Source organism: Narcine bancroftii, chromosome 1 (genome assembly GCF_036971445.1).
Source record: "Narcine bancroftii isolate sNarBan1 chromosome 1, sNarBan1.hap1, whole genome shotgun sequence".
Taxonomy (NCBI): Eukaryota; Metazoa; Chordata; class Chondrichthyes; order Torpediniformes; family Narcinidae; genus Narcine; species Narcine bancroftii.
Window position 1 is genome coordinate 83,635,200 of NC_091469.1, and position 14,703 is coordinate 83,649,902.

General features: G+C 40.7%; 2 protein-coding genes across 4 annotated transcripts in view; one reads left to right on the plus strand and one right to left on the minus strand.

Annotated features, from left to right (window-relative positions):
* surf2 (surfeit 2) lies at nucleotides 1-9,841 on the plus strand. Its single transcript, XM_069931630.1, has 6 exons — nucleotides 1-141; nucleotides 4,558-4,709; nucleotides 6,145-6,248; nucleotides 6,748-6,912; nucleotides 7,749-7,870; nucleotides 9,645-9,841. The coding sequence occupies exons 1-6, from the start codon at nucleotides 43-45 to the stop codon at nucleotides 9,714-9,716; spliced, it is 714 nt and encodes a 237-aa protein (XP_069787731.1). The 5' UTR covers nucleotides 1-42; the 3' UTR covers nucleotides 9,717-9,841.
* Nucleotides 9,204-14,703, minus strand: part of surf4 (surfeit 4) — a 24,447-nt gene continuing 18,947 nt past the window's right edge. For all 3 annotated transcript variants that reach the window (XM_069931590.1, XM_069931581.1, XM_069931619.1), the window contains exon 6: nucleotides 9,204-12,257. In XM_069931590.1, the coding sequence (XP_069787691.1) occupies nucleotides 11,991-12,257 (267 nt within the window). In that variant the 3' untranslated portion in view covers nucleotides 9,204-11,990. The remainder of the gene's footprint in view (nucleotides 12,258-14,703) is intronic.

Sequence of the window (14,703 nt, forward strand, 5' to 3'; positions counted from 1 at the left end):
AAGTTACTGTTCTTCGATTGTAATGGTACCGGCCTTGCAGAAATGGAGGCGCTAAATGTTTCCAGCATTAGTTCTCCGTCCTCCGACCTTGCCAGCTTCCTGCAGCAACATCCAAGCCTGCAGCTCTGTGCTAACAATCGGGTGAGTACGAGCCTGTAAATAGACCGCTGTCGGCTGCCCACTGGTAATAAAGACCCGGCGTGTCCTGTAAACACCTGGAGGTGGAAGTTGAGAGATTAATATCTATTGGCTTTGCCCTTGTAAATAAATATCCAGTCTCATAATTAAATTCCCAGTGTTAGTTCCCATTTGTAGCGATCGGTGTTGCTGAGTTCTGTGTAAATCTCCTGCACCTGTATCTTTCAACAAATTATTCCAAATCTTAGATTTTTTGTTGTCAGCGTATATACATGGCCACATCTTTGAGATTTCTTTTTTGCAGTCGAGGCAGAATTACCAAAACACTGTACTTAATTTACACATGTAGACAATAAAGAAATGTAAACTGAACAATACAATTTAAAAAAAAACAATGAAGTGCAGAAGTAAGAGGCCTTAAATAAGTTTCTGGTTGTATTTGTTGTTGAGGAGACTGATGGTGGAGGGGTAGCAGCTGTTTCTGAATCTGGTGGTGCAAATCTTGTGGCCCCGATACCTCTTTACTGATGGGAGCATCTAGAGCAGAGCGTGTGCTGGGTGATGAGGAGCCTTGATGATTGCTGCTGCTCTGACGGCAGTGTTCCCCAGAGATATTCTCTATCGTGGGTTTTGCCTGTGATATCCTGGACTGTGTCCACTACCTTTTGCAGGTCTTGGCGCTGAGGGGCATTCCAATCCGTGATGCAGCCGGTCAGCACATTTTCCGCCATACCTCAGTAGAAATTTGCCAGGGTTTTCAATGTCATACCAAACCATTGCAAACTCGTGAGGAGTCAAGGTGCTTTATTCAAGATGTGTGTTGGGTCCAGAAATATCCTCAAGATAGTGAGGAACAAATTTGCACACCATCTCCACCTCTAATTCCCCCAATGATCACTAGATTATACACTTATATTCTCTTGTAGTCAACAATCTGCTTTTTGGGTTTGGTGATATTGAGTGTGCACCATTCAGCAAGAATTGCTTTACTGTTCATATTGCTACTTCATCTGTCACTCATCAGTCTCCAAAAGTATGAAGAACATTGTTATCAAATATCTATTGTCATCATTGTACGGGTTGACCAGAGATCGATCTTTGGAGGTTCTGATTCAGGGTCTTGACCCAAAATGTCGAACATCTCTTTGCCTCAACAAATGCTGCTTACCCTGCAGAATTCCTGTCGCAGTTTATTTTTGTAATAGAATTCCAAAGATTCACCTCCAAATACGTGGAACAATTCTCATTGCAGTCATTAATCCATCCCAATTTCTGAAACTGTGAACATTAGTCCTTTGCAGAGGAAATATTGAACTCTTTAATATACAAGTTTCATTGAGATCACCTAAATTCTTGATAGGAACTGTGACAGATTATGCTTTTTTATATTGTATAAAATATATTGTATATGTTTTAAAGGAGATAAATAGTGTGGGCTTTTTAGTTAGGTCAAATTCACCAACACTTCAAAACAGACCTCATTTAAAATGGTGGAGCTCTGCTCAAACCAGATAGTCCAGGCTCCCATTGCCTTTGCAAAAACTTTGAGGGGTGCCTATCGGGAATTCACGAGTGGGTGTTGGTTGGACATGCTGTGGAGTGATGAATTGTTGTTTTTGGGAGGGGGGGGGCAACAGATGGGCGGGCTCGGGGGATTGGGTCCGCTGCTGCAGTCCAGGTATAGTTTGCAGTTCTGGGAGGGTCATGTGATGAAGGGGAGAAGGAGTTCGGTTCTACAGTTCAGCAGCAGGGACTGGAACATGACAATCTGGCAAGCTTGTGGAAAAGATGGGTTGTGAGTGCTTAGTTCAATCTGGTCAAAGCCCTTGTGGTTCATACAAGAGGAGATGGCTGGCTGTATAATGTTTCACTCTGAAATAAGAGAAACAAAAAGGAACTCTGTGGTAACCTGAAAGAAAGAGGTTATCATCTGGAAAACCCTGATGGGGCAAGTTTGTTCGGCAAGACACTGACATGGCTGATCGGAAAGAAAGTTTGTGTCCAACGAGCAACAAATCTCTCCCTGAAAATTGACAAGAACCTTCCTGAGTGGTAACCATTTACCTTTCAAGCACCAAAGCTTGGTGAAATTCATAAATGTTAAATTTTGTGCACAGTATAAGAATTGCCTGATACTGGTGAATTTGGAGGAGTGAGAAGTGAGGTTGGACTGTGAATCAAATAACCTTTTGAACTTACACATTTGAAAACATGCACTTAGAATTAGAAGGGAGTTAAGTTAATAGTAGTAAGTTAAAGTTTGGTCCTGTTTTCATGATTAGAGATAATTAAAAGCAACTTTTGTTTAAGTAATCATTTGTCTTGGTGAATTTCTATTGCTGCAGGGTTTTGGGGTCCTCTGGGCTCGTAACAGAACCAAGACTGCCTAGTCTCTATTTGTTTAGTAAACTGCTATCATAGGAACCAGAGAAGTATTATATTTGTCCCGGGGCATTTATTACTTAGGTCAGGAGACCAAGCAATTTTCCAGGAATTGCCTCACCAGTTTGATGTAGTTTAGTTACTTAGGGCCCTGGTAGAGGTGTTGGCAGAGGAGAGTATATTCAAGCATGCCAAAGACTGCAGATAGGATGAAATGGTCAAGGAGGAATGGATTATCTTGCTTGCAGTTCCATGAGGGCACTGCTTGTTCTCTTGCATAAGATCAGCACAGCCTGTTGTAGCTGCCCATTAACTTCCAGATCATCTTGTTGAAGTCAACATCTTGAAGTACCAAGGGTTTTGGATGAGTTGAGAAGGAGGTGGAAGTTGAATGACATGAATAAGCTTGTACAATTCACCCCCATGTTACAGAGGGCTGGTATTCATAGAGAAACAGCTGTTTTTTATTTTTTTTTTCCCCTCCCATAACATGGACCCTTCTTCCCACAATGAGAATGCTGAATGACCAAAGGAACTGCTCACACTATCTGTCTGAGGCTCACATATTTATTATTTATATAAATGACTACTTGTCCTGCGTATGCATTATTTGTCTGTATGTGTTGTGTGTCTGGATGTTTTGTACTGAGGACTGGAGAACACTGTTTCATCAGGTTGTACTTGTGCAATCAGTTGACAATAAACTTGGTTTGACTTGACTGACAAAAATTGAAGTTTTTTTTTGGATTTTGCATTTATTTTTCCTTGTTTGAATTCCATAAGAATACATTTTTATTCCACATCTCAGTTCTTTTGGTAGCATATTGTGAAATCCATAAGGGATAAAAACTGTAACCGGAACTACCATGCCATAATGGGGGTACATGTGGACATCAGATGGGTGGGGGAGATGCTGCAAAGATTTGGGTTCAATTTGGAGAGGCGCCAGGATCAATTAGAGGTGTGACTAGTGAACTGGGTTTGCAGCAGACACTAAAGGTGGATTTGCTCTTTTTAATGGTTGTAGGAATGTTAAGTTCATTTAACAATGAATGGTGGACAGGTAGTCTGACATGGTAGAGAAGCCAGTGATGAAGTAAAACCAATCCATGTAAATACTGAAGGAGTGTTTTGTGTTGAAAGATGGGGCAAAGGAGAAGGGCCAGTTCTTGAGATACTGGATAAACCGTATGGGCAGGGGAGAAGCATTCAGGTAATCAGATGTTTCAGAATGAAACCAGGGAAGAATAGTTCCCTGTAGCTAAAGTGAAAACACATAGAAATGCTGGAGAAACTCAGCCAGTCTTGCAGCGTCCATAGGAGGTAAAGATATTTCCAACATTTCAGGGCCGAACCCTTTTCAAGGTATAAGCAAAGAGCCTTCTTCTCCAGTTAGAACCCTTTTTGTGGATCAGTCGAGTAGACTGCAGTATTTCTTCTGCAACTTTAAATCCCTTTTTATGGGTCCATCGAGTAGAGTGCGGTATTTCTTCAGGAACTTTAAAACCCTTTTCACAGATCGGTTGAAGTGGTCTCTCATCCCTCTGTAAGCAAAAGGAGGAAATCTGATATTCTGTCTATAACCACACGAGGCCAAGTGGGTTTCTCAATCCCTCAAAGGAGGTCAAAAAGGTGTTTACTCTTGTGAAGTTTCCTTAAAATGGCCTCTTGAACAACAATGCCTTGCCTTTTCAAAAAGTTGGTCGCATGCGCAGCAAGGGTAGGAATGTGGGTTATCTGTGCAAACTGTACACTGCAAGATCCCAACCATTGTACTTTTAGATTTATGAGAACTGTTGCTTCAGTTCACCAGAGAACTACCCTTTCTCTGCCGATAATGTCGTGTTTTCTTTAAGCAGGGGATGGTTCCTCTGAAAGTGCTGCTCTGCATGTCGGACAACCTTGAGCCCTATGACCTCCAGGGCTAGGGATCAAGAAGCAAACAATTGGGCCAAGCTGACTTGATAACTTCAAAAGGAAAAAAAATGAAATGATAAAAAGATGGTATATTTTCATTGAATTGTAAATTTGTTTCAGGTGAAATGTTCTCTGACTGGGCATGAGCTACCATATCGCTTGTCTGATCTACAGACTTACACAAACGGCAAGAGGTACCAGCGCCTGATGATGAAAGAGCCATTCAACTACAGTCAATTTGAGCCACACATTGTGCCCAGCACAAAAGAACCGTAAGTTGCAGGTTCAGTGCAATCATCTTACTGCACTAAACATTCCCAGATTGGCCACAGCATGGATTAGATGTCAAATAAATATCCCTGTGCACTGACCCAGCTAAACCTGCCCAAAGCTCATTCCTACTAGACCTTCATTCCTACTCCTGAGACAATGTTTATCCCTCGGGAAAAAAAAATGAATATGTTGCCATTGCCTCTGCAGAAGGATTTGGACTGTTTAGAAGAGTGGGCTGAAAGGTGGCAGATGGAGTTTAATGCAGATAACAGTGAAGTGCTTCATTTTGGGAAGAATAATCAAAACAGGACATATGCAGTGAAGGGGAGAGCATTGAAGAATGCAGAGGGACAGAGAGATCTTGGAATAACGGTTCATTGTTCTTTGAAAGTGGAATCTCATGTGGATAGAGTGGTAAAGAAGGCTTTTGGTATGCTAGCTTTTATAAATCAAAGCATAGAATATAGGAGCCGGGAGGTGACATTCAGACTATTCAAGGCATTGGTGAGGCTGAATTTGAAATACTGTGTAATTATGGTCCCCAAATTACAGGAAGGATATCAATAAGGTAGAGAGGGTGTAGAGAAGATTTACTAAAATGTTGCTGGGATTGCAGTATCTAGAATACAAAGAAAGATTGATAAGACTGGGTCTTTATTCAATGGAGCATTGAAGGTTGAGGAGGGATTTAATAGAGGTATTTAAAATTATGAGGGGGATAGATTGAGTCGATATGAATAGGCTCTTCTTGAGGGTAGGGGACATTGGAATGATGGGTCGTAAGTTGAGGGTTAGGGGGCAAAAGTTTATAAGTAATGTGAGACAGAGCTTCTTCATTCAGAGTGGAGGCTAAGTGGAATAACCTTTTGAAAGGTGGTTGCAGCAAGGTCAATTTTGTCATTTAAGAGAAGGTTGGATAAGTGCATGGATGTGAGGGGATTGGAGGGTTATGGGCAGGGTGCAGGCAAGTGGGACTACAGATCACTTAAATCAATATGGACTAGATGGTCTGTTTCCGTACTGTAATTGTAATATGGTTTATCCAGTTGCTCTTTTGAATCCGTTAGCTCAACACTGTTACAGCGCCAGGAGCTCGGTTTCTAATCTGGGACTGTCTGTAAGGAGTTTTTATGTTCTCTGTCTATGTGGGTTTCGTCTGGGTGCTCTGATTTCCTCTCACCCTTCAAAACTTTTGGGTGTTATTGTCAATTGGGTGTAATTGTGTGACAAAGGCTCATGGGCCAGAAGGGCCTGTTGTTGTTCTATATGTCTACATTTTTAAAAATGTAAAATTAAAGTTTAAAAAATATTAGAAATCTTGCTAGGTAGAAATTTCCTGCAATTTTAACAGTGACTTCATTGGCTGTTAGACACCTGGGGCATCCAGGGAGTATGAATGATAAAAATGTTTTTTCACCCTGTATTTTCTTTTAGACAACAACTGTTCTGTAAATTAACCATTCGTCACATTAACAAGATTCCACAGCACATCCTACGCCACGTGAATGGGAAACGATACCAGCGAGCGTTGAAGAAATGTGAGTCTGCTGCCATGTAAGGCTGATAATTGGGAGATGGATTAAAATTGGAAAGGGGAAAGTCACCCAGTGAATAATTTTAAGGCTTCAATAATTATGTACTGCTGAAGGCTTTATCAGGTGTAATGCAAAATCCACAACTCACCCTCAGTAACTGTTCTCTACATGTAAATCCATACCACCTCAATTAGAATAAACTTTAGAGTTTATATCCAAGTATTTAATTTGCACCCCAAATCTTTGGTTAAGATTCCAATCTCACAGATGCCTTTTTTGGTGGAGGCAGTCTCAAACAGGGTTTGCTGAATCTGTTTTGCGATTTACTTGCATATCTGTTGCAGCGAGTCCTTTGTTACTTACAGCTTTAATCTAAAAGCACCCCTCTTATCATCTTGAATGGACCCCAACCAGCAACTGGCTCTTAGGAAGCACTCTGTGTAAATAATTTTTGTGACTGGGACCAATCTTGACCTGGTGCTGTGTCCCTGTATCTATCCAGACGAGGAGTGTGCAGCTCTTGGAGTCCCCTTTGTCCCGGCATGCCTATCCCAGAAGAAAACATGGAACCGAGAATCTGATGACAAATCTAATAAGTTCTGGAAGGCGGATGAAAGTGGGAGTGAGCATGATCTCTCAGATGACAGTTTGAGTGACTTGTACCCAGGTGAGTACACACTGGCTCCTAGTTGCTGCTTGGATATTGCAACCTTGAAGTCAAGTCAGTTTATTGTCATCTGATTGCATAAGTACAACCCAATGAAACAGCATTCTCCAGTCCTCGGTGCAAAACACACAGACACACAACACAAACATACATATGCAGCACAAGTATTGTGATGCAGCCAGCCAGGATGCTCTCGATAAGAGCTCCTGTAGAAGGCTGTGATAATGGTGGCTGGTAGCCTTGTCTGGTTCAGTTTTCTAAGAAGTGGGATTTAACCTGAATCCCATTGGTGATCAAGCCATGAGGCACATGTTACAGAGGAGGAGGATGCTATTTTCTCTTATTATAACTTTTCCCCTTTTTAAAACTATCCAGTGAGCTCTCTTGCCTTGCTCTTCCTCCAAAAATTTGTAAATTTCTTTTTAAGTGTGTATCCAATTAATACCAAGATCTTCTTCCATTGAGCAATGAATTCCAGATTGCACAGTAGTCAAAACATTTTTCCTTGTCCTCCTCTGCAAGGAATGCCCAGTTTCTGGAATCTCTGCTTGTAAAACATAGCTCCATCAAGATGATTCTTCAGGCAAATACATGTTCTATTATGGAACCAATCCCATGTGCTGTTCTCTTTGGTCTCATGTTGTCACTCAGTAATCTCTGCCACAGCATCCCATTACTGACTATCTGCCACCCCCCCCCCCCCCCCCCCCTCCACAATGTAACCCACCCAGCAATTCCTCTCTCTGTGCCATCTTCCTGACCAAATCACTACCGGAACTAAGCCAGCTCCCTATCTATGAACTGTTTTCACTGCCACAATAAAATTTGCCTTTCAGATCACTTGTTTAACAGACAAAAGGTAGGGGAAGAGGCGGAAATAAATGAATGTGTCCCATTTACCCAGGACAATGATGAAAAGATGGAGGTAGTAACACAGAAACCAAGGAAACGGAAAAACGTAAGCATCGCAGCTCTGCTTGCCGAAAGCAAGAAAGGAGTGTCAGGTCCATTTTAATTTCTTGAATTCTTTGGAATATTGAAGAGTACTCTAGCCTGTTGTGATGTGCAGTTAGATCATAGTTGGTCTTTAAATTCATATAATTTACCTGCACTAGCTTAATCTTTCCCAACAAAAATTCTGTCGTGAAATGTCTAGTTGGCCCTCTGAATTACTATAGAGGGGCAGGATGAAGAGGAAAGGGATTCCTCATTTCCTGGTGTTAGTGCATTGATTAGCAACCTGGTTGGAATGAATGAGTTGGGCTGACGTGCCAGTTTACATGCTGTATGTTCTAATCAATATAAGATTTTCCTCCCCTATTTTGTATTCCATTCACATCTTTTAATCTTACACCATTTAATTAGATCTCTATTCATCTTCTCTACTGAGGGACTACAAGGTGAGCCTTTATAACCTGCCCTAATGTAATTTTTTTGGACTGAAATCATTGTACACTCCCTTGCCGCATGAACATTTATCTTGCTGAGATGCAGTGCTCACTACTGATGGTTATTATTCCATTTGGGGTCTAACTAGATTTCTCTACCCATTAATGTAATAATTTCTGCACCTGGATATCAAAATCCATTCTCAAGATGGAGAATATGATCTGACACAGCTTGAAAGTTGCAACCTCAGATATAATTTGTTCAAGATGAGTTGGCTCATGTCCTGTTAGGGGGTTTGATTTAAAAATGTACAGTAAATGCTGGCCTCACAGCATTCATAGGAGGTTAAGATATATTACCAACATTTCAGGCCTGAGCTCTTCAAGGTTTAAGCAAAAAGCAGGCAGGCTGGGAGAGAAAGGGGGAAGAATGGGAGGGGGAGGACTCCAGACCAAAGAACAATTGTTAATTGGATATGGTAAGAGGAAAGGTGAGAATTGATTTTGGCTCTGTGAAAGGAGGCAGAGGGAAAAGGTAAGAGAGAGACTAGAGGAAAGGGGACAGGGGAGGAAGGAGTTTAACAGAAACCAGAGATGTCAACATTGATTTGTATTTCCACTTCACCTTTCACAATCTCACATGATCCAAAGTGCTTAAAACAAAGATCTGAAGTATTGGCACTGCCATGGTATCCTGATCCCCAATATATTTGATTATATTTAATCTTGCCTAATTGATGTCTTGTTCTCTTTGACTCTAGCATTTTGCCCACTGTGAACATTAAATTAATTGACTGCTCAGGAGTGAACTGGGAAGATCAGTCTGGAGTGGGGCATAGATCCAGTCTGGATTTCAAAACAAAAATTTGGTGAAAGATTATAAAAGAATCTGGAGCTTCTGAGTAAAGTTCATAAAAACATTTATTTTAGTGTGGTTTGAGAGACCAGGCAGTACAGTTAATGTAGCAGTTAGCACAATGCTGTTAAAGCACCAGTGACTGAGGTTCAAATCTGGCACTGTCAATAAGGAGTTTGAACGTTCTCCCTGTGTCTGCATGGGTTTTCCCCAGGTGCTCCAGTATCCCCCCACCGTTCAAAATGTACTGGATGTGTAGGTTAACTTTCAAGACTAAAGTTAGTTTTGTAGCTGGCTCAGAACATGAAGGGATATAGAACAATGATAGGTACATGGGAGTTGAGGTGGAAAAGAGGCAATGATTTGCTTGGCTGAACTGGATAAGGGGCTAATTAGCTTTCCATTACACTTTTTTTTTGCAATAAATGGGAGAATGGAAGTAACAATTATCAATTGACACAGTCACTGTTTCTCTTGTCCTTTTTCAGACTCAACAGAATCCTTTTATGAAGAAATTGAGGAAGGGACTCACTGGAAAATCTAATGTCATCAAGTTTTAGAAAAGACAAAGCTAGAAAATGGAACTGATTCTGTAAAATTTTCTAAATGTCATTTGCCATGAAGGATGTATTCTGTTATTCTCTATACAAAAACAGTAAAGCAAAATCTGGTAAATTCAATTAAATTAGTTTTTTTTTTCTTCAAGTAACCGTGAATGATTGTTATCCCATCTATTTTACAATTTTGCTGAAACACATACTCAAGTTGCATCCAATACCTTTTTACTGGATGAATAATTCTAGAAACTGGCCTTTGGCTTCAAATCAAAATACAGCAGTCGGGAAATTTACATCCACCCAATAACAGCAGAAATAAGAATTGGGTATTAATAAATGACCATGAAAGTTACAGATTTTCACACATTTAATGTTCTTAAGGGAAAAAAAATGTGGGGCTTGCATGCCCTCTTGAAAAGGCATACTGTGCTGTAACATTCAAGCCTAAAGACGGACAATTTCCCTGATTTAATGAAATCTCCGATTGCTGGGGGGATGATGGCTTGTAATAGGAGCAAAAAAGAATTCAGCTGATTATTGCCCCTCCCTCAGCTGGTTGAATGTGGGAGGTGCTAACCAAAAATATTACCTTGATAAACGAGTTCCTCCATAAATAGTGCACAGATGAGCAATATACAACCTGAAATGGGGGGGGGGACTTGCACACGTCAACAATGTGGGAGGGTGGGGAAGGGAATCAAACCTTTTATTTCAATAACCAAAATTCAACAGCATAATTTCCAAAGGCATCAAAAGTTCCCAACCTTTTGCAGCTTTTGTCGCCCTTGGGGCAAGGGCTGCTAATGTGAGAGGGGCACTCAATCCAACCCTCCCATGTACTTATTGTGTAAAACAAAAACCCCCACAGATCTGTGAAAAAAAATCCAGCTGAATGGAGTTACTCTTCCTCCACCCAGTCAGGCACATTGACCAATACTGACAAATTACTCCACACAGTCTCAAGAGCAAGTGTCCATCATTATTGCTGTACTATATAAATTATTTTCTCCTCTCCCAGTTCTTGAAGTTGACTTGCCAAGGACTTCCAGTCCTAAAGCTGATAAGTTGTCAGGTGTGAGCATGAACAATGCGTGTCAGTCGGCTATTTAAATACAGAAGGCATCGTGTCCAAGCCCATTCCTGTTCCCACCAGAATCATACTGCTCAACAGCAGGAGCACTCAAGAATTGAGGGCAACTACAGAATGATGTTTTGAAGCCCTCAATCGACTTTCAGAGAGGACATTCATTAATTGGATTCTCGTTGTTTCCCCTTAGGCTATCTGAAGAGAATAGTCTCTTTTTAGAATGTGGGCTTTATGAGCACAGTTAATCACTTGGAATCTTGGAGAGTGGCAGCAGAATCTTCAGCAATGGAGGGTGGACTGAATAGAATCAAGCCCAATCCAGTGCACGTATGCACAATAGAACCAAGATCAACATGCACTCAAGCTTTCTGGCATAGATAGTACCTTCTTGACCTGTATAGCCTGCACTGCTCACTTTCAATCCTTTTCACACATTGTAAACTCAACAATCACCTACCTCTACTCTGGGGGATGCAAGGATGGAAAGGCAAGGAGGGAGATGAAGACCTTTGGTTGGCAGTGTAAAGAGTAGTTAAAAATCTCTATCCATATGTTTGCAACTAGATCTCCCAAACCTAAACTATTACAAAAGCTGTTGGGGGCACTCACAAAGGTTTTTGTACAACAGGGTACACAATCGTGCAAGTGTTCTTCAGATTAAGAATTGTTGTTGCAACCCTTTGAGAACTTAACCATTATACTGAAATGTAATCTGCAGTAATTAAATAAGACTTTTGTCAGTCTGACAGCCACAGATTGTAACCGAAGAGAAATATAGAACTGGATGCCTTCTCAGTTCTCTCAAGACATGAATACAAAAAGGGAGTTCACTCTACACAATGACAAAGTTGCAATTTTACTTCAACTTTTATCTTAGAAAGAGGGCTTCACTTTTATTACACAGCCACACTATTATTAAAAGTGTGAACTATGAATATTTGTGGGAATTTATTTTAATGGGTGAGGTCAAAGATTAAGGCTCTGTTCAGTGATGGCACCAAAATGAGTAGGTGGAGCAATATATATGTACCTTGAATATGCAAATATAAAATGCACTGAAATCTGGATAAAATCACAAATGGTACAAAATTGCATTCACTGAGGAATTAGGATACAAGGAAGAGAGGGATGGGTGAGGTAAACAGATAAAGGGAGGGGAAAGGGATGTAGTTTTGAAGGTATTACACCAGTCACCACTCTTTCTTCTTTTCATCCATAGAGACACCACCAGGGCCCAGGGCTACTATGAGGAGGAGCCCTCCGATCACTGACATACTCTGGAAGAAGTCATACTTGAGGAAGTCATGCATGGGTTTGTAGGTAGGGACAGTCCAGAACGCATTGAAGTAGAGGTTGAGGCTAAAAAGCCAGATGACCAGGGTTAAAGCCGCCAGTTTTGTTTTGAAGCCAACTGCCACCAGGACAATCAATCCTGTTCCCACCACATTCTGGATAATCTGCACAGAAAGAATCAAAAATCAAACCTGCAAGTCGGAGTGGGATAAACAATCAACTTTAATGCAGATGATGTCTCCTTTAGCTCCAATATGCTGATTCTGAACTAGGACTGTAAGTCTAACAGCCAGTATGCTATTCAACCATTAATTCACCACATCATAGAATAGCAGATGTTAGCTGTGTCACAGCTAACTGAGCCAGGTGCTATCTGGGTGGAGTTTGCACATTCTCCCTGTGACTATATAGGCTTTCTCCTCGTGCTCTGGTTTCCTCCCAGATCCCAAAGACGTGGATTGCTAGGTTAATTGATTACTAATGTGCAGGTGAGTGGTAGAATCTGATAGGAGTTAATGGGAACATGAAAATAAAAGAATGGGATCAATGCAGGATAAGTGTACATGGGTGTTTGTCAGACAGCACATACTAGAAGGGCCCATATCCATGTTGTATCTCTCCACAGCTTTCTATAGAAATGTTTTCATAACACAGGACATCTATTTATGGTCACTGGCAAAAGAATCAGAGGTTTTATGAAGAAATTTAGTACTTTTGGGAAAAAAAAGCAATGCTCTGGAAATGGGTTGTTTATAAGAAAACCAAGGACAGTAAGGAAATGAAATCATTACAAGAAAAAAAGACTCCAAATCTGCAGGAATAATGGTAAGTTGTGTGACTGGATGGACAAATACAATTCCCTGATATCAAGTCTTGATATTATCACATTATTCATTTTTACAATTAGGACCTCTATTTTTGGTGGTCTCTACCCAAGAACAATTTGTACATTGAAAAAAAATCCCCACTACTGCTGGGTTACATTACCTCATCTAGAGACATGGTCATCCAGGGGCAGAAAAGAGACATTTAGTTTATTCCCACTTCCTGACTGCAACTGTAGCTCTATTATGACACAATAAATGTTCACTTTGGGTCTATTGAAACATTAAAGTTCCTGTCTCCACTACCATTTTAGATAGCAAATTCTAGACTCCTACAACTCTGAGTGATTTTTTTCTTTTTCACTCTCAAACCCTTGAACCAATTGTAGATGGTCCCCAACATATGTCCAAGTTCCGTTCTGACCAGATGGTTAGATCTCGAAATGGATGAAAGTCCATATGTTACTCCAGGCTGTCACATTCTTAAACTGGAGCTGCAGCACTTCGTCCATAGCCCAGCCTGCCCGGCACTGGAAAGACCTGTTGTCCACCACCACCTGGCCTGAGCTCACCTTCCCCATGTTGAACACTGGGTCTGCCACCGCCTCCGTGTCCCGAAAATAGAACACATTCAGTGGCAGCGGAGTCTCAGAGCTCTCATCAAAATAAACAGCCCCTGGATCCCTGGAACCTGACACATAATTTTTTATACTTAACACATTTTTTTCTTTATTTAAAAAAAATTATAGAGTTTTTTTAGTTGTATGTATGGTTGTAAGTCGTCTAAGTCATAAGTAGGGGACAACCGATACCTTACATCTATCACGCACACACACCCCTACCTCCAACCCCTTGTTACTCCTCTCTCCCTTCAATGTATGCAAAATCATCCTGATCTACCACAACATATCTGCAAAGTGATTCAAATCAGGTTTTGGCATCTGAGCTCATGATTTCTCACTTTGGGGTTTTAGAAAACCTAGAACAGTCATTCAAAATAAATAACTCATCATAGATCCACAATTAAAGCTAGGAGGTGCAATACCCTTAGGAATGAACAAATATTGCTCATTGAATCAGGACAAGTGGACAAATGAAGAAACTCAAACAAAAAAAGTCTGGGAACACGCAGCATTATCAGGTAGCATCTGTGGAATGAGAAACAGAATTAACCAGGTTTGAACTCTTCATCAAAACTGGGAGAGCAAACATTCGTTTTAAGTTTAAGTTAGGCAGCTGAAAGGATGGGCAAAGGGAATCTCCCTGATTGATGAGAGCAAGATTGCCTTGAGGATAATGTAGAGATCAGCTGATCAAGGGGTTGATAGAGGCAGTTAGAAAGAAAGCAAACAAAAAACCAAAATGAGAACACTTTGCGAACATAAACAGAGAAATGCAAAGGTTCTGAAATGCATACCTGTCAGATCAGGCTGTGCTACTTAAAGAATCTAAACTAAGTGCTGGGCAAAGTTTCTAGTTTCCGCATAACTAATTTGCAGCCTCAAGCAATCAGCAAATAAAAAAATGTGGGAAATAAGTTAAAAAAACAAAACCAAAAGTTTAAAATTGACCCCAATGGTTAATTCGCTAATCCACTCAACACAATAGGCAATCTCAAGCAACTGGAAAACTCCGGGATTTCCTAATCCCTATAGGTGCTGGATATGGGGGATGGGGGTTTACTGTACTTAAAGGAATGATTCAAGTTCAAGTAGTTGTTTAGGCAGATGCTAAATCCAATAATCTACAACAGTCACAATGAAATTAATACCAATAACCTCTTAAC

Coding starts and splice junctions, on each gene's coding strand:
- surf2 (XM_069931630.1), top strand. CDS start 43: ATGGAGGCGCTAAATGTTTCCAGCATTAGTTCTCCGTCCTCCGACCTT. Junction 142..4,557: donor AGCTCTGTGCTAACAATCGG/GTGAGTACGAGC, acceptor AATTTGTTTCAG/GTGAAATGTTCTCTGACTGG. Junction 4,710..6,144: donor GTGCCCAGCACAAAAGAACC/GTAAGTTGCAGG, acceptor ATTTTCTTTTAG/ACAACAACTGTTCTGTAAAT.